This window comes from Cajanus cajan, chromosome 6 (genome assembly GCF_000230855.2).
Source record: "Cajanus cajan strain Asha chromosome 6, NIPB_CcT2T_4, whole genome shotgun sequence".
NCBI classification, from domain to species: Eukaryota; Viridiplantae; Streptophyta; class Magnoliopsida; order Fabales; family Fabaceae; genus Cajanus; species Cajanus cajan.
In genome coordinates this window covers 49475247-49495439 of record NC_138522.1, presented here as the reverse complement: position 1 = coordinate 49495439, position 20193 = coordinate 49475247, and the positions used below count along the sequence as shown (strand labels likewise).

Sequence of the window (20193 nt, the reverse complement as noted above, 5' to 3'; positions counted from 1 at the left end):
CAAAATACTAATTGTGCCCCCGACTGATTGGATTATGACGCTATTTCAATTCACCGATTCAATGGAATGTTTGGTCTCTCATGATCTCATCACTTGTAAACAACAAACCATTGATCCCATCCATTGAGATTCTCTATCCCTTCCAAAAGTGCGCATAAAAGAGAAGACATTAACTAAAAATCTTGACCCCATTCATTAAGGATCAATGCACTCTGAACTGATTTTCTTGAAAATTAACGCTGTGCTTCTAATCAACATAATCGGAAAACTTAACCCTATTTATTAAATACTTGTCTCGTCTATAATGACGTAGTGTAAGCTTCATATTTAAAGAATATCAAACAAAATGATCAAGCCCTTAAATACAAACAAGAGAACTATTATACATATGTTTTCAGAAAACTGTAATGAAGTCACCAAGTTTAGGACTCATACCAGTATACTCATCTAATATAATAGATAAGAGAAATTTCCCTGCTCTGTCACCAAGAGTTATGATTGACTAGTACAAATTTTATCACTTTAAATTATAAGAATTATCTGGGAAAATTTATAGGAGGTTCCAAGCTACCTACCAAAATCCCAAGATCTAGATCTTTATCTTCAAACTTTTTTATGAAAGGATGACCCTGAAAGTACAATGAGATTTTAGAACAATCATCAAGTAGGATTAATTGGACTCTTCGTTCATTTACTATCGTCATTTCTTAAATTTGATCCTTTTATTTTATTAATTTTTTTAATTCCCTACTATTTTAATTGTATAATTTTGTCCATTCGTTAATTTAACATCCAATATTTAAGGAAATACTAATGTTACACTATAATACACGGCCATGTCAGCAGTTTACTTTCAAATTAGCATTTTCATTAAATATTGGATGTCAAGTTAATGAATTAATAAAAAATTGTACAAATAAAAGAGTGAGATCAAATTTGCAAGAAAAAGAAAGGAAATACTATATTTGAATGACGATAGTAATAAAACCAAAAGAACAATTAAACCTAACAAAATCTAAAATATACAATAAAACATTATGTTACTAACCAGAAGCTCCAAAGATGTTGATCTATCCCGAGGATCCTTTTGGATGCTGTAATTAAACCCAATTTAGAAACAAAACAAATGTTAAAGAAGTCAAACAGTATCTGTCAAAAAAAAAAAAAAGTTAAACAGTAGCTACAGCAGAAGACTAGCCAATAGAAAAACAACAGGTATAAACTAAAGGCGCAAACATTAGGTTTCAAAACAAAACTACTCAAACTTACAAGAGATAATCAATGTGACATGTTTATTTGAACATGTTAAAATTTAATCTCCAAATTTCTCTAATAAATATGAAGCTAAAAAGCACCCGGGCACCGTAGTCATCAAAACAAAAAACATCTTGTAATGCAGTGCCATGGTGGAAACACTTCAGTGCCGTATTTCAGTTTTCTAGTTTTGTTGATATTGAAACTAAGGAAGTAAAAAGAAATAAACTATTACCAGGATGCGACAAATGAACAAAACTCCGGTGAGAATTGATCCGATGGAGCAGAAGGTGGGGGTTTTTCCACAATTGCTTGCAAAAGCTCATAAAAACTAGGGCAGCCTTGCTGATCTTCAGATTGTATATAAGGAAAACGTCCTATGGCACACTCGAGCACTACCATGCCTAAACTCCAGATGTCACAGCTATAATCATAAGTACTCCCTTTAATTCTTTCTGGCTAAAAATGGAAACCAACAAAATAAACCAGTATCAAGCATAACATTCACCATATGGTTATAGATGCAAGGTCTAGAGAAAAAGAGGGGAGGGGATTGATAAGAAATGCCAAGCAGTTTCTGGTAATATGGAACAAGATTAAATAAAGGAAAGTTACGTACCGACATGTAATTGTAAGTTCCAACAAATGTATCTCTTTGGCCCATTGAGCTTGCTAGCATAGCACTGACACCAAAATCAGTAATCTTCACCTCGCCTTTGTGATTAACTAACAAATTGGATGGCTTAATGTCCCTATGTATTACATGTCTTTCATTATGCAAGTAAACAAGACCTTGCAATACCTGAAATATGCATGTGAATATTTAAAAAGGAAGCAAAACATGGCTTCCAACTATTGCCACTTGCAAGGACTAGAATCTGCCAATTTCAACAAGAAATGGATGTATGGTCTAGCATACCTGCTTACAAACCACAGCAAGATATGGCTCCAAAATTGTTTTAACTTGTTTGATTACATCTGCTAGAGAACCACGATCCATGTATTCTAACACAAGAGATATAACTCCATTGTGATAGAATGAGTGATAGCACACTACGACATGTGGACACTGTGACACTTGATTTATTTTCAGTTCCTGAACAATCTGTTTTCGAATATCCTCTTGTATATTCATTTGAATAACCTGCAACATAAGTCCAAAGATGTTTCCCAATCATACAAAAGTTAAATGTTGAAAATTATTTTCAAAACAAAAAGCTTTGTTTCAAAAGGCAATATTTAACAGTAGCATCAGATTACAATGGTAAACTGTTTCATCAAAAGTGTTGAAACTTGAAACAAAATTAAACTTGGGATACAGTCTTCAATATGCTTGGAAAGATATTCTACATCACATTTATAGAAAACAATTTAAATGAGATTTACTAAACTCCAACTCCCTGTAATGATGCTCTATATTGAGAAAAAAACATCTATAGTATTTCCCCCATGTTCTCATATCTTAAGACATTCACAACCATTTAGTAAAAGCAACAGTTAAAACCAATATTGTGGCATCCATTTGCATGACTTCATGTTATGGAAAGAAAAGTTTGTTGTGAATACCGTTGATATTTAGGATAGGAAAAATTATCTTGCAGTTTATCTTGTAAGTTATCTTTTAGATTAGTTTGTCATTTATATAAAAGATAAACCAAAAGATAAGCTATTTTATCTTTTATTTTTTATTACCACGGACAAAAGATAGCATTTTATTTGTGTATATATATATGGGTACACATGTAACCCTTGAGATCGAATAAAAACTGTTTCTTCTCTTTCAACTTACATCAACCTAAAACAAGACATGAGATGAAAAATATACACAGCAATCTATCAAAAGAATAATCGTACTGGCAAATCTACCGAAAAGAAGCAATTAAAAATACTAATATATGACAACCTTTAAAGCAAACAATTTTCCAACCCACTTATGGCGAACAAGTTGCACCACACCACCACTTCCCTTTCCAATTACTTTGATGGTCTCAAGGTCGTCTAGCGAGAAGTCAAATTCCAATTCCTTACCATCAGAAGGCTGTTCAAAGAGGCAAATTGTAAGCCTTAGATGCTTGAAACCAGGGGAAAAAGGGGGAGAAAAAAAGACAAAAATGAACATGTGAATAATGCATGCAGAATGGTGTACAGTGTACACAAAGAGGAAGCAAGTAAAGGGAAACATAAGATAATCAACATTGAACATCTTCATTGATTGAAGGTATGTAAATTACATAGTCTAAAAAACGAAATGAATGTGAATTACAAATCAATGGGAATGTATAGTGATAAAGCTACCTGTGATTCTTTTTCTTCAGACATAAGACGCAGCCCTTTCTGATTCAAGAGTAGATCTCCATCATGGAATGTTCCACTTGCAGTCCTAATCATAATTTGACAATAACCAAATCAATCAATTTCATTGAAATAACAAAAGAAAATGAGCTTGTAAAAAAAATGGAAGGAGAAATCAAAATGTGAATTCTTCAAAAACAATTTCCTCGAAATGACTTGGTTTCCAAAAATCTAAGCTATTGCGTAATAAAGTATAGTTGAATCATTTGATCCATGTCCACCCTAGAACATTCTAGACACTAGCAATGCCCAAAGCAGAAAGAACCGATGAATTGTGAGAATGAGAGTAAAAATGAAAAAATTTATATATAAATTGAAGGAATAGAGCAAAGAAGATGAAACAGATTAGTAGAAAAAGGAGGAGAAGGAATAATTACAAGAAAGAGGTAATGGGAGTTTCTTGAGCAGGAACCGCAAGCTTCAATTGCTTCAATGGCGTCTTGGTCTTCATTTTCGTTGTTCAGTGATTTCACTGCTCTTCTCTTTTCTTCTGCTCTAACACCCACAATTGATTGATTCTTTTCTATTTCCTCTTAAGACATTCAATTCAACTCTAAATCCAAGTAGATATTAGTCAATTGAAGATCAAATTAATTACTTTAGGCAAAAAATTCCTTGACATTTAAATTCTTTGTTCTAACCAAGAACCCTAATTCTTTAATTGTTTCCAACCAAAACAAACAATGAACACAGAAATTTTGTAAGATCTCACAATTACTACGTTCTATTCCTAGGATCTCAACAACTATGCTGAAATTTTCTAAGGTCCCACTCAACCAATTTTCCAATAGAAAGGTTGGGTGAAATTTTTAATACATAATTACTTTCTCCATATCTACATGCTTAACATCACTTTATACTACATAGGGTGGGGTTTCTATGATTCTATCCTATCCAAGATTGTAAAATTCACATCATATAATTGTATGTTTCTTATTGTTGATCTAAGAAAATTTCAGCAACATTGACCTTAAGTTCTCCAAGGACACAACCTAACGTTGGTGATATTATCACCCAAATTATGTGTGTACCTAAGAATAATTGGAAATACAACCCAATGATATTATTAGATCAAAAATTGAAACACGGCAATAAAGTAACTGTTGCGTATGTCCAAACCTAGACTATCGATTTTGGTGGATAATTCAAAAACTTATATATCAACAGAAAACTTAAGGTAAAGAGTCTGCATTACTTCGATAAAGAGTCTGCATTATTTGCATCCACAAACACCATCTATATGTCCAACTATAATATGACCTGAACAATGTAATTTGATAACATGTAACTGCTGTCCACACAAAAGTTGCATATTCGTATATTGAAAGGTACTATATCTTTTTCTTCCACCCAAAGAAAGAGAGAATTACTCATCCGTGCACATAGGCGTGTATAGACAGTATAGTGGCACCAAAATAAAAGGTGAAAATGAAATGTTCTTGTAGGCCAAAACTAGTGGAAAAGGATGAGATGGAAAATTAGGACCATGAAGGTATCCAAAATTCTTCCTATTTTAAAGTATATCAACTTTATTATTCTAATAAAACAGACTTGGATGTAGAGTTCATAATTATGCTAGCAGAATGATATAAATGCAAAATGCCAAGAGATTTTAGCGAGAAAATGATTCCCTGCAGCAGCAGCAACAGACTGCTCTTTTGGATGATTCATCAAGTAGAAAAGAGCAGTCAATGTACTGGGTATATCCAGTTGTACTGAACTCAATTCCAGGGATAATATATATAGTGGGCTTATCAAATTCAAAGGTAACTTATCAAACACCTTATAAGCATAAACCATAAATGCACCCCGAAGATCAATGATCAATCCTTCTCCAGAAATAGTTGTTTGGAGGATTTTTCACAACTATAATAACTTGTCAATTTTTTTCCTCAAACACATGAACCGTGCAGCAATACAAAATAGACAAATAGAAAAAGAAAATTCGCAACAAGATGATTCAATATGCAAAATCATATCTAAGATCTCTAACCTTCGATTTGAGCTCTTTCACTGAAATTTGAGAGATTGGCTTAAAGCTTTGAGTTAGGATTTGAAAACTCACCAAAAGTAATTCACATGGAGGACGAAAAGTGAATCTCCTTCGACATTTGCATTGGGTTTAGAACAGAACGATGAGAAGTAGTGGCGAGTATGAGAGAAGTAGGTCGCGAGAGCCGAGAATAACGGGGAAACGTCTCTCTTCTATTTGCTGTCCAAGAAAGGAAAGTGTAGCAGACTACGAGTCAAACTCACTTACAAGACAAAATTTTCCCGCTCAACCACTTTCATATTTTTCTCATTTCAAATTTCAACCTAACATGTGCCTCACCATTACGGTGTAAAATTCATATTTAAATTAATTTTTATAACACTAACGGAGTTATATGCATAGGAATTTATTATAATAAATTATAATTTATAAGTTGTAAATATATAATAATAAAACTAATTAAATAACATTAGTTGTATAATATTTTTAAAGTATTTAATTTTTTTAAAATAAAAAGAATATTTAACTTTTTCTAGAAAAACTATCTCTTGCATAAATAAAGTGGTACATCCGGTTACAATTCTATGTACAAACATCAAATCTTAATTTTTAGTTAAAGAGTATAAATGTTGAATTAATAATTTGTTATTTAAAGTATTTAATTAACTGACATGTATAATATTACTTAAAAATAATATTTGATTATAAAAAAAAAGTTATATTTTTAGTCTTTTTATAATTTTTAGTATACAAGGTTTTTAGAATTAAATCTTGATGTTGTTGTAATTTTGATAGACCAAGACAATGATAATGTTTAATTTGCAACGTTGGTCCCTAATTTTCTAATTTCATAATTTTAATCTCTTGACTAACATTACAAATTTAATGACTAGTGAATAAACATTCAATGAAGGGATTAAAATTATAAATTTTATAAAAAAAAAAATATAGAGTAAAATTACAAAAATAAAAATCAAGGATCAAAATTATATATTAAATATTATAAGAGAAACAAAAGTGAAATTTAAATATTAAAAAATTATGTTCAAAGGTTTTGATATGATAGTAACTTTAACACAAAGATTATTATTGTTCTTGTTATTGATAATAAGCTTAATATCAACTACTTTCTTGATTTTAAATAGGTTTAAATATCTTTTTATCCTATAATTTGGAAATTTTGTTTTTATTTTAACCACATAAATTTATTTTGTTTATTTTAGATCATATAATTGAGAATTTTATTTTGTATTTCCCGTAAAAAAAAAATTGGTTATTTTAATCTATGAAATATGTGTATATAGATAGTACGTGGATGATGATATAATAATAATTTTACAAGGATTAGAAAATAAAATACTAAAATTATATCAATTAAGAAGACCAAAATAAATATATGGTGACTTTAAAGGCAAAATATCATGTTATATGAACTAAAAAAATATTTAAATAAATTAAAATAAGAGGAAAAATAAAATAAAATCCATTGTTGATCATCAATGTTGCAAATCTTGTGTTTTCTCTTTCAACCATTCCAATCACAGAAGTCTCTCCACGTGGAGGAAGTCAACCTATAATTCAAATTTAAGTTAAACGAAATTCCAAAATCACGAGTGTTTGTTTTTTTAATGTGATTTGTGGTTTCTGTCAATCATAAGGAATGAGGATAAGAAATATAACAGAAAAGCAACATATTTGCATTCGTCATTTAGTGGTAACAACATGAACAACACACTATGTTCTCTAATGCGACGACACATTGATTATAATTAATGACAATAATATCAAAGAAAATATGACATGGAGGTGTATTTAAATGTAAGGGAAGAGAAAATAACGAAGTATTGCACAAGTGAAGGCAAAGTCAAATGACGAGAGGTGGTGGAGAAAGATTCATGGCTGGTAGTAGTAATGGTGAGTTGGTTGATTTGAAGTTTGGTTTGTGTGGTTGAGATAGTAGAAATGGTGAGTTTACGACAATAGTAGTAAATGGCGACTTTTAATTTTCTTTATTCTTATTTTAATGTCTTAAATAATTCTTTTAGTTCTTATAATTTGATATTTTATTTTTCCGATTTCTATAAAATTATTTTAAAAATTTTAGTCCCTACAATTTAGTATTTTATTTTTTAATTTTTATAATTATTGTTATCATTTCAATTTTTAAAAGATATGCATACATAAATATGACAGATGATACAATAACATAATATTTTATTTACCACATCATCATATTTAACAAGACTTTTTTAGTGACAGAATAAAAAACACGTAACAAAAAATAAGAGATTAAAATAATTGAATTAATTTTATAAGAACTAAAAAAAATTAATGATCATATATTATTAATTTTAAAAAAAAATACATTGTGGACTTATTATAAACCAATAATGACAATGTAAAAAAACACATAATAACAATAAGAGATTAAAATAATTAAATTAATTTTATAAAAGATAAAAAATAAAAAAAAGTTTAATGATAATATACTATCGATCTAAAAAAATTATATTATTAATTAATTATAAATAATTGTTTGTATGATTTTTAAAATATTTTTTAAAAAAGAATAATTTTATCATTCATGAATTTATAATGAGATGATAATATAAAACTATTTTACACTTAAATTTGAATGCACAAAAATTTAAACAAGTAAAAATTATAACAACTAGAATCTCATCATATCCTAAAAAGAGTAACTGTGATTCACTCATGAATGACAAGTACAAAGGACGTATCAGGAAATCAACAATCCACAAGCTTATTAGAAGTCCTAAGTCCGACGAATAACAATGGGAGCTCCAAATTGTGGCTTAAGAGTAATACAATTACTTGGAGCATGAGCATAAGAGGGTGAGAGCTGGAAAGAGAAACGTTGAAGAATCATAGCCAGAGCCATCTTTGCTTCTATGAATGCAAAGTTTTGGCCAGGACAGATTCTTGGTCCCCAACCAAACGGATAGAAAGCAATTTGATCCTTTGAAGCTTTCGAAACCCCTTCAGTAAACCTAACTGGGTTGAACTCTTCAGGCTTCTCCCAATAGTTGCCATCATAATGAAGAAGTAGCAAGGGTATGCAAACCTCAACCCCAGCTGGGATGGACATGTTACCTACCCTTGTCTCACACCAATTGTATTTGTGAAAGGCTGTTATAGGAGGATATAATCTCAAAACTTCATACAATATCATTGACACCTGCATGTTGTCAAATTTTGGATTCAAATTATACCCTTTAATTTGGTTTGAAATTCATTTTGCATTAGAACAATAGAAAATTCATTTATACCCTTTAATTGATTGTGAAATTAAACTTACTATCTTGAGGTGATTTATGCCTTCAAAATCGGGTTCACTTTTGTCAAAAATCTCCAACACTTCCTCTCTTGCCTTTTCTTGCCAATCAGGATGCATAGATAAAACAATCATAGTCCATGCAAGCGTGTTGGCTGTGGTCGCTTGGCCAGCAAAGTAAAACAACTTGCATTCCTCAATCACGTCCTCTGTTGTTAGAGAATTATTTTGATCTCTACATTGTAGTAGTATGCTTAATAAGTCGTGCTCTTTCAATTTACCCTCCTTCATTACTTGCTCTTTCTTTTGAATAATATCCCTCAACATAGCTTTGATTTGGACATCTACGTTGTACCTACGCTTGTTCTTCCTAGTTGGTAAGAATCTAGTTTCACAATACAATCATACAAGGTGGATTTAATCCAAGCGTGCAAATAACAAAATGAATCTTCTAAATTAACAAGTAACACAATAGTTGATTTATTGTACCTGAAACCTGGGATATAGATGTTGTTCATGGCTTCGTTCACCAACATTACTTGCTCCTTTTGTAGTTCGAAAATTTGCTTTCCCTCTTGGTAGCTACTTCCAAAGGCTGTTCGAGCTATGACATCACCGGCAAGAATGTCGAATTCTGCACTAACATCTAATTCAAATGATCCACTTGGTTCTACTAGCTTTCCCCACCGCTCCATCATGTTGTGACAACTGGTTGAAAATGCTGGCACCATTGCCTATATGATTTGACCTTATACTATGTTATCATATTGTTGGTTTGAAAATAATACTAGTTATACTATCATTAAAATTTTCTTGATTTGCATAACTTTCAGGTTGAGACCGAGTTGATGACCAATCTGGTTCTGAAAATACTAATATAGAATGTCACGTACCTTCAACTTCTCAAGCTGGAAAGCTGATGTTACCACCTTTCTGCGTTTAGTCCATGTTTCGCCTTCTAATGTTGTCAATCCTAATGTTAGAAGTTTGACGAAGGGGGTACGTGGTGGCTTGACAAAGTGGCCATTCTTATTTGTTAAAACTAATCGTGCAAGCTCTGCGTCTGCTACTATCAGTCTTGCTCTTCTTCCAAACCAATACAATGAAACATTTCCTACACATATAAAGCGTTACACAACTTACAATGTTTATATATACTTTGATTGACCTTTCATCATGAAAACAACGGGCTGCATGCAGATTCATTCCCCCTTGTATAGTTCTTTAACATGACTTGGTATTTCAATATCATGATATACACGTGTAGTGTTTGATTTAGATTTTATTTTCTTCTTTAAATTACATGTTAAATTAAGTACATTTTTTTAAAAGTTCTTAACAAATTAAATAACTTATTTTTTGTTTGATTACAGGTTAAATCAAACAGTACGCATGTCATGAGTGTTTGATTTAGATTTTATTTTCTCCTTAAAGTTACAAGTTAAATTAAGTACATTTTTCAAAAGTTCTTAACAAATTAAATAATTATTTTTTATAAAAAAATATAAAGGCATTTAAAAGAAAGTAAATGATGAGATTTTTGAAAAAAAGAAAAAATCTTTTTTTTTTTCTTTCTTGCTCTATTCTCTTTCTTTTATCACTTTTATTAAGCTCTTTTTTTTCTCTCTTTCTACTAAATTGTTTCAAGTTATAAAAAAAAGCTATATTTTTGGAGTTTTTATTTTAATTAGTAAGGATATGAAAAAGTTCAGCATGAGTAAACTTAAGGTGTGTTTGAGTAAATTTTTTTAGAAGTACTTCTAAGAGAAAAATAAAAAAAAAATGAAATGAGTTTCTACATAAATTAAAATTAACTTACATGTAATCTAATTTGTAAAAACATTTTCATGTTAACTTTTCTAAAATATTATTAATTTTAATTGATACATAAACTAATTTTTATTTATTCAAAATTTACTTCCATTTTTTAATTATTTTTTTATAAAGTATTTTTGATATATCTTACTAATAAACAAAGATAGTTATTAACAACTCCTATTTAGAGTGTGATAACATAACACAGAAAATTATTTAAAAATAAATAATAATTTTTAAATAAGTAACAATGTTTATGAATTAAAAAAAATAATATTTTTTAACTTGAGTCTTTCCAACTAACAATAGAACATACAAATCACTTCCATAGATAATAAAAGAAAAAAATAATGCATCATCAACTTTTTATCATCCACAAATAAAAATTTAATCATTCATCATTGTTATATATTTCTCATGCATGATTATGTAATTTCTTTACTTTTAATTAGTATGAATTACTTATAACATCTTATCATTGAAACAAAAATTTTAAAAATGTAATGAGTTACTTAAAAAATAATGTGATAAAATGAATTTCATTTTAAGTAAATTAATAAATTACTTATAAGACTCATCATTCATTCAAGATGTTATAAAAGTTTAGTAAATATTTTCGATGCTTCTGGGAATAAGACTTGAAATAACCATTAAGTTTAGTTTGAATGCTTATGAGAATAAGACTTTTGAAATAACCAATACCATAACAAAGTAACAAAAAGTTTACCATGTTGCTGAACCATTTTGTGAACGAAAGGGATGACTCGAGTGATGATTTGGTGGTTGAGGGAGATGGCCTTTGACGATGCCTTCAAATCATAGTTCTTCATGACTGAGATGTCCCCATCAAATAGCTTGTAGGAAGAGCCTCTGATCCCTTGCTGCCTTAATAATTTCTCAGTACTTTTGGGTCTCCACCAAATGTTATTCACAAATTTAATCATAATATAGAGAACCAGGAAGGCAAAAGAGGATGTCATAGTTTTGAAGATGAAATCCTCCATGTTTGTAGACTAGAAGAGAGGAAACAAGAAATTGGTAACCATAAGAAGGAAATGAAGAACAGAGAGTGAGACTGAGTTTTAAACTACAGATGGAAAAGATACCTTCTCGAGGGTGTATGGAACAGTTAGATGTAATGTAATCAAGGTGTCCAATCAAAAGGAATATACGTCTTCCAGCATTAACTGCAAAGATAAGTGTCTTCAACCCAATAAAAATTATAAATACTGTATAAATTAGTTTGTGCAAAAAGAAACTACTGTGATAGTAAATTAAATAAAAAGAAAGAAGAAATTAGTAATAAAAAAATTGCATACTAATAATGCAAACAAATACTCTAATATTGATAAAATTAATGTTCATGATTTTCTTAAAATAGTGAATTTAAGTCTATCTCAACCTTACAAAACCGGCTTGCAAGATGAGAATTGTTTTCCACTTATATACTATTTAATTGACTTGGCAATACACCCCTCACGTTCAACACTATTGGGTTTGGTACGTGGATAAATGGTAGATGACTCTTTTTTCTAATGATCTAAGATTGACAGGACTTGAATATACTCCTTCATACTCATGGTGCATGTATCAATAGTGGGTGACCCATTTTTAAGAATTTGGCGAGACTTGAATACACTCCCTCATACCCATGGTGCATGTATCAATGGTGGGTGGCCCATTTTTAAGAATTTAGGATAGATCTAACACCATCTTAGAATAGTGGATTTAAGCCTAACTCAACCCTACAAAACCGGCTTGTAAGGTGAGAGTTACTTTCCACTTATATACTATTTAATTGTCTAATCTCTAGTCGATGTAGAACTTGAATTTTTCCCAATACACCCCCTCACGTCCAGCACTATTGGGCTTGATACGTTGATAAATGATAGGTGACCCTTTTTTTAATGATCTAGGATTGGCAGGACTTGAATACACCCTCTCATGCCCATGGTGCATGTATCAATGAATGGTGGGTGGCCTATTTTTTTTTTAAGAATCTAGAATAGATCTAATACCATCTTAGAATAGTGGATTTAAGTCTAACTCAACCCTACAAAACTGACTTATAAGGTGAGGGTTACTTTTCACTTATATACTATTTAATTGTCTAATCTCTAATCGATGTGGAACTTTCTTAGAATAGTAGATTTAAACCTAACTCAACCCTACAAAACCGGCTTGTAAGGTGAGGGTTGCTTTCCACTTATATACTATTTAATTGCCTAATCTCTAGTCGATGTGAGACTTGAGTTTTTCCCAATACACCCCTCACGTCCAACACTATTGGGCTTGGTATGTAGATAAATGGTAGATGATCCTTTTTTTAATGATCTAGGATTGACGGGACTTGAATACACCCCTCATGTCCATGGTGCATGTATTAATGAATGGTAGGTGACTCTTTTTTTAATGATTGGCGGGACTTGAATACACCCTCTCATGCCCATGGTGTATGTATCAATGAATGGTAGGTGACCCCTTTTTTAATGATTGGCGGGACTTGAATACACTCCCTCATGCCCATGGTGTATGTATCAATGATGAGTCGCCCATTTTTAAGAATATAGGATAACTCTGATATCATCTTAGAATAGTGGATTAAACCTAACTCAACCCTACAAAACTCGCATAGAATAGTATAAATTAGTTTGTGCAAAAGGAAACTACAGTGATAGTAAATTAATCAAAAAGAAAGAAGAAACTAGTAATAAAAAAATTGCATACTAATAATGCAAACAAATATTTTAATATTGATAAAATTAATGTGCATGATTTCGATGCATCGAGAAAACGAAATTCAATTTTATAGGATTTAGTTAAAATGATAACAATACTTGTACCAGATTTACCGGATATATGGAAGTATTTGGAGTGTGTTTATGAAATAATTTGAGTAGTTTATAGACTTTATTAACTAATTTATAAACTTTTTTTAAAAAAAAAATTAGGTTGTTTGATATGCAATTTTATTATCAAATTTATAATTTTTTTTGTAAGTTAATTGAAATAGTATATAACATAAATTTTTAATTTTTTTTTATCATGATTAATTTATGAAATCTTTTTTACTTTTTTTTTATTTAAGAATTTTTTTGTCTACAAGTTTGTGTCTCTCTCCTTATAAACTAAAGGATTTGTCTATCGTGTATATTGCACATTTTAAGGAGCTTAAATACTCACTTTCAAAATATTTCTCCCACCTAATTAATTATGATATTTTAAAAAATATAAATTTCTCTCTCATATTTATTTAATCTCTCCCTTCTTAAAAACCATATTTTATTGCTAGTCGTAATAAAACTCTTTGTGCTAATTTAATTATTTATTTATTATATCTAAAGTTTAGAAAAAAAAATCATGAAAAGTAAATTATTATATTTGAATTTGAATAAGCGACGAAATTTGATTCATAAAAATTGAATTTAAATGAAAACTAATACATTTTTGATTTTATTATCTTTAAAGTAAATTTATATTGAATCATAGTATAAAAGTTTTAAAATGTTAACATAAGACAACAATCTAATGGTTGCATTTAGTCATTTAATAGTGAATTTTTTATTATCATATATTATATTTATGTATTTTTTATATGATAAATACTTTATTTTAAAAAAATAGTATGAAGTAGTAATATATAATTGTTCTAATATTTTATAGAAAAAAAAATTAAGAATGCACAAAAAATTTTAGTGTGAGTAAGCACATTTTTTCTAGAAAAAAGAGGTTAAATAAAAATGAGTGAGAAATTTGTTTTTTTTTTCAAAATATCATAATTAATTATGTAACATTGTACTCGAGTAAGTTGGGTAAGTTGTGAGGGTCTCTGACCAGAAGTTTAGTTAATCCTAAGAGAAGACGATATATAAGGTTGTATTTTGAATTAAGCTTCATATTCATAATTTTCAGACCTTAGAGAAAGAGTTTATAGAGAGAGAAACTTTGTCCCATTTCTTCTCTTCTTCATAAATCCCTCTAGTACATGAAGATTATTGTTGGATAGTGGATTCAAAGCATTTGAAGGCTGAGAATCTGAGTTGGGTGGTGTAGAGCTGGTGGAGTTCAGAAGCACGAAGCTTCTTTTCTTCTTCTTCCTCTACTTCTCTTTCGGAAAGCTTGGAATCGAGGTAAGAGAAGTTAGGATGCACTACAACAAAAATGTTAATTTTCGACGGAAAATTTCTGACAGATATGGATCCGTCGGAAATTTTCGACGGAAATATAAATCTGTCAGAAATTTCCGACAAAAACTTTCCGACGGAAAAATAATTCCGTCAAAAATTGCTAACGGAAAATTTCCGACGGAAAATTCCGTCGGAAATCTTATTTTTAATTATTATTTTTAATTTTTAATTTTAGTTTCTTTTTTTAATTTCTTATTTTTAATTTCTTATATATATTTGTAGTATTAAAAATTTTATATATCTTTTAAAGGTATAAATATATATTATAATTATTTATTACAAGTTTTTTATATCTACGATTAGTATTAAAGATGAAAATAAATTAGGTCATACTATATTTTATTATAATTTACTTGGTTTGAACCTAATTTTCTTTAAAAATATATATTTTAAGTATGACTTATTTATCTATCATAAACAATTTTTAAATGTTTGGGTAGAACTACAAACATAAAGACTTATTTTATAATAATTTAACACTATTAAAAATATAAAAATAAATATGTTAAATTTATAAAAATAAAGTTTAATTTATTTATGATATAAATATGTTTTTAATATCTAATATATATTTTTAGATGATAATTTATTTTAAAATATATCTTATAATAACAATTCTAAATGGAATATAAATCTTATGATTTTTCTTATTTTGATTTTTTTAATCAATGTATACAATTTTACTATTTTGATTTTTTCAATCAACGTATATAATAAATAAAAAACACAAAAGAGAAACATGCATGCTACAAATTTTATTTTATCAAAAAATTATTTGTTTTAATATATTACATTATATATGTGAATATTAAGAGATATATATATATATATATATATATATATATATATACATATATATATTATAATAAAAAAAATTTTAAAAATTAATTCATTATTAAGAATTTTTTTTATCACATGATAATTAATTTCCTTCAAAAATTTGACAGATATCAAATAAATAAACATTTTTTCTAAATCTATTATTATAATATAATTTTATTTTTTAAAATATATTATTTTTTTAGATAAAAAATCATGTATATGTCAAATAGTAGTGAGGGCATGTGCCTCACTATTCCAAACGCGTGCAGCTGTCCATGTATATATATGTATGTGTGTATATATATATATATATATATATATATATATAATATAGGGGGTTATAATTATACCGGTGTAACTTTTACTAAGTAGTATGCCGCTCTATAACTTTATATTAAATGTAAATTTTATAAATCCAACCGTTAAATTGAAAGTTCATATCACTTTATACATGTATATCAAATTTTGTTAAAATTGAACAACAACTGGAAGATAATCCAAGAGTTCATATTTTAGTGTATTTTGAAATGAATATATTACATCAATTTTGTTTTATAAGAATGAAGTATCAAATCATCTTGGAATAATATAAAGTTTTGTATATATAATCTATAAGAGATATGAACTTTCAATCTAACAGTTGGATTTACCAAATTCACATTTAATATAAAGTTATTGAGCGGTGTAATACTTTGTAAAAGTCACATTTAATATATATATATATATATATATATATATATAGACACACACACACGCACACACACACACACGTATATATATATATAATTACAATGGTATAAATTTTACTAAGTATTACACCGCTCAATAACTTTATATTAAATGTGAATTTTGTAAATTTAACTATTAAATTGAAAATCTTTTACTCTTAAATCATATATACAAAATGTTATATTAATCGAAGATGATTTTTTATAAAACAAAATTAAATCTATCGAAAAATTTATATTTTCGATGAGAAAATTTTTGTAGGAAAAACTATATTATTGATAGAATATTTCAGACAAATTTATATTTGTCTAAAATGTAAGAACTGGTTTTAAATTTGATATGAAAATATTATGATATAATTAGATAAGATTTTAAGTTAGTATTTTATTAATGGTTGATAATTAAAAAATAAAACATGGATAAATACATTTTTTGAATTTTATATGTTTGATTTAAGATAACTTACAAAATAATTCTGGGTAAAGTTATTACGCTCAATAACTCATGGTGTGTGTTGAATTTCATCGATCCAATTAATTGTTAAATTAAAAGTTATTAAATTTTACAAATAATTAATATAAAAAAATTAATTAGTTTTGGAATAAATTATTTGCTAATTAACAATATAATTGAAACATTAATTATTTTAAATTATTTAACTAAAATCTTATTGACAATTTACTATATGATCTTAATATTTTGTATAACTAATATCTGGTTTTAAATTTTATATGAAAATATTATATATAATTAGATAAGATTTTAAGTTAGCATTTTATTAATAGTTGATAATTAGAAGAAGAAAAAAAGGATAAATACATTTTTTGAATTTTATATGTTTGATTTAAGGTAAATAAATATGTTAAATTAATTAATAATTTATTTAAAATATTAAAATTTAATTTATAAGTATGTAATAAATAAATATTTATAATTTTATAAATTATATTATCATTATAAATTATAAAATTAAATAATTTAAATTATAATTTTAAATAAAAATAAATAGATGTTAATTATAAAAGTAAGTAGATATAAATAAAGAATAATTAAATATATTATTATTATTATTATTCGTAATATAAAATTATTATATATTATTATTATAGTACAAATATAAGATTGTATATTTGAGGATGACTTAAATGTATGCTTGACCTGGAGTAGTACTGGGATGGGTGACCTTCTGGGAAGTCTCCCAGAAATTGCACAAGTAAGGATAAAACATGCTAAACAGTGAAATATTGTGAAATAGAACCCTTGAGAGGCCAAATATGAGAGTTGTTACATTAATAAATTTATTAAAATTACAAAAAATTATAATTTTCGACGGATTTTTCCGTCGGAAATTTCTGACTTCTGTCGGAAAATTTCGTCAGAAAATTATTTCTGACGGATTTCTTTTTCCGACGCCACTTTTTCCGACGGATTGAAATCCGTCAGAAATTTGCTTATTTCCGTCGGAAATTTCCATCGAAAATCAGCATTTTTCTTGTAGTGATGAATGATTGATTTAATTGTTTTGTATGTGAGTGAGAACATCAATTTTTGTATGAATTAGAGGAATTACGTATTTGAAGGTTGTGTTGGTGGGGTTTTGGTTGTTCTTGAGGTGGGTAAGATGATTTTGATGATCTTGAAAGATTTTGTAGTTACTTGTGGTGGTTTTGGGACAAAATGAGTTGTTGGGAAAGTATATGTATGAATGATTTAGTTGCATGCATGAATTATTGTATGGGTTGGGTGGATTTTTGGATGATTAAAGTGTTTTGCTGGGTTGATGTTTTTGAACTTCAAATTTGCATATTTTATGGGTTTGGTCGCTTAGAGCGCCATAGGGTTGCTCTATTTGAACTTGGGTCGCTTAGAGCAAGTTTTCAAGTGCTTTAAGCAAATTTTGGTCGCTCACAATGATTTAGGGGTTGTTCCAAGCGAGTCTAGGTGGTTTCTTAGAGATGCATTTTAGGTCGCTTAGAGTGAGTTTTCAGACGCTTTGAGTAAATTTTGGTTTCTTAGAGCAAGTTGTTAGCTCCAATCAAGCCTGGATGGTTTCTTAGAGATGCTTTTTGACTTAGGTCATTTAGAGCAACTTTTCAAGTGCTTTGAGTGAATTTTGGTCACTAAGAGCAAGTTATTGGTTGTTATGAGGGAGCTAACCTCGCTTAAACAAAATATTAACTTGTTTAAGTGAGTAGATGGTCAAATTTTCTTTGTGGTCTTCATGAAAGTTGTAGCCTTAGATGTTAGCTTTCCAATGACTTTGAAATCACCTAAAAAGGAAGTCTAGAATTTCAGTTATGACCTTTGTAGTGAGTAAAAGTCAAGCTATCAGCATTTAGGCAAATTGTTGTAGTTTTTGTGATTTTTAGTATAGTAGATGATGGGGTTAAAACTTATTGAAGTCTTCATAAGAATTGTAGATAACTTTTTAAAATTTTATATGAGATAAATATGAGTTTGAATGGAGTAGTAGAACTACCTATGTATTATTTTATGTGAAGGTTGTCATGTTATGATAGTTGATTTTGATAAGTTATATGTTGATACATGTTGTATGATGAACATGAATAGATGTTTTGAGTTCTATTGCATTTTGTATGTGTATGATGATGGTTCTACATATGTTGATCAGATATGACATATGTAGATGTTTGTGTGGTGTTGGATGATGATGGGTATATGTATGTTGTACATATGGATGATGTGTGATTTTTGGAGAGCATTGATATGCCTTATATGGATGATGTTGTTGTTGATCTATATATGTATTGATTGGATGTGATGAATATAGATGATGTATGGTGAGATGTGGTTAACTTAGGACTTAAGAAGAGGAAATTATTTTGAAAACTAAAGATCCCATATAAGGAATCTTGGAGTGGTGCTCGAGTAGGTCATTGTTGAAAAGCCTTCTTTGAGTAGGTGTATCACTTAGAGTAGATTTTGAGGTGTTTTCAATCTCTCTAGGTCCTTAGTTAGTGGTTGAATAAGGTAGAAGGTTGAGGGCTATATTTTGTTGTGATCGATTTAATGCTTTAGGCATGAAAACGACTAGGTTAGTTCGTTAAGGTGGAAATTACTTAGACTACTCATGTTGTTAAGAGATTTACATAGATGAATACGTAATGACGCATTGGTTGATATGTTTGCATATAATGGGTGCCAATGTGTGTGTTCATATGCATTGTTGATGTCTTGTGTGACATGATTTGGATGAGATACTTATTTGCTTGGAGTGTCATAACTTTTATGTATGGTTGTGATGTGATGTTGTATACTATAGAATTGTTTTCTATATTTACATATTTTCAAACTTTAGCTTACCCTTATGCTTCCATTATGGTTTGGATTACAATGACCATATGTTGTATGATAGTAGATCGAGGTTAGGCTTGAAAAGCTGCTACTGACAAGTGGTGTAATTTTTTTTTTGTTAATGGTAATGCTACTACATGTAACTTGTATAATTATGCTCAACTGACATTACAATATAGAAGTATTTTGGAATTACTATATACATGTGTATATATTTTGTCTATATTAATATAGTTGTTTTACTTTTATATTTATGTTATATATATATATATATATATATATTTGAAAATTTTTAAAGATAATCTTTAGATTATAATTAAAATTAAAATTTAATTATAAATATCTTTTATAATATTATTATTAATTGTTATCATTAACCTTATTGTTGATAATTACAATATTTATATTAACAATAATAAAAATGATAAAGG

General features: G+C 28.5%; 2 protein-coding genes across 3 annotated transcripts; both read right to left on the bottom strand.

The window, feature by feature from the left end:
- Window positions 1-326: 326 nt before the first annotated feature.
- On the bottom strand, window positions 327-5872 carry MKK6 (MAP kinase kinase 6). 2 transcript variants are annotated; one of them, XM_020380977.3, is made up of 9 exons: window positions 5672-5872; window positions 3984-4159; window positions 3550-3634; window positions 3158-3292; window positions 2174-2398; window positions 1874-2056; window positions 1490-1713; window positions 1049-1094; window positions 327-629 (listed from the first exon to the last, which is right to left on the bottom strand). In XM_020380977.3, the coding sequence occupies exons 2-9, from the start codon at window positions 4055-4057 to the stop codon at window positions 537-539; spliced, it is 1065 nt and encodes a 354-aa protein (XP_020236566.1). In that variant the 5' UTR covers window positions 4058-4159; window positions 5672-5872; the 3' UTR covers window positions 327-536. The 2 variants fall into 2 exon arrangements, with proteins under 2 accessions (XP_020236566.1, XP_082933594.1); XM_083077468.1 differs by lacking the exon at window positions 5672-5872 and adding an exon at window positions 4802-5613.
- A 2352-nt stretch (window positions 5873-8224) lies between these two features.
- On the bottom strand, window positions 8225-12070 carry LOC109816128 (cytochrome P450 CYP72A616). The gene is made up of 5 exons (XM_020381008.3): window positions 11437-12070; window positions 9788-10008; window positions 9384-9628; window positions 8919-9279; window positions 8225-8798 (listed from the first exon to the last, which is right to left on the bottom strand). Exons 1-5 carry the CDS (start codon window positions 11711-11713, stop codon window positions 8376-8378), a joined length of 1527 nt encoding a protein of 508 aa, XP_020236597.1. The 5' UTR covers window positions 11714-12070; the 3' UTR covers window positions 8225-8375.
- Between the last annotated feature and the right edge of the window lie 8123 nt (window positions 12071-20193).

Bases quoted from the DNA above. Each gene is read 5' to 3' on its own strand.
- LOC109816128 (XM_020381008.3), bottom strand. From the start codon at position 11,713: ATGGAGGATTTCATCTTCAAAACTATGACATCCTCTTTTGCCTTCCTG. The intron at 9,280-9,383 runs GTACAATAAATC...TTGTGAAACTAG, and splicing joins ATCTATATCCCAGGTTTCAG to ATTCTTACCAACTAGGAAGA. The intron at 8,799-8,918 runs GTAAGTTTAATT...GACAACATGCAG, and splicing joins GCATAAATCACCTCAAGATA to GTGTCAATGATATTGTATGA.
- MKK6 (XM_020380977.3), bottom strand. From the start codon at position 4,057: ATGAAGACCAAGACGCCATTGAAGCAATTGAAGCTTGCGGTTCCTGCT. The intron at 2,399-3,157 runs GTTGTCATATAT...CTTATGTTGCAG, and splicing joins GAAAATTGTTTGCTTTAAAG to GTTATTCAAATGAATATACA. The intron at 1,095-1,489 runs GTAATAGTTTAT...GTTTAATTACAG, and splicing joins TGTTCATTTGTCGCATCCTG to CATCCAAAAGGATCCTCGGG.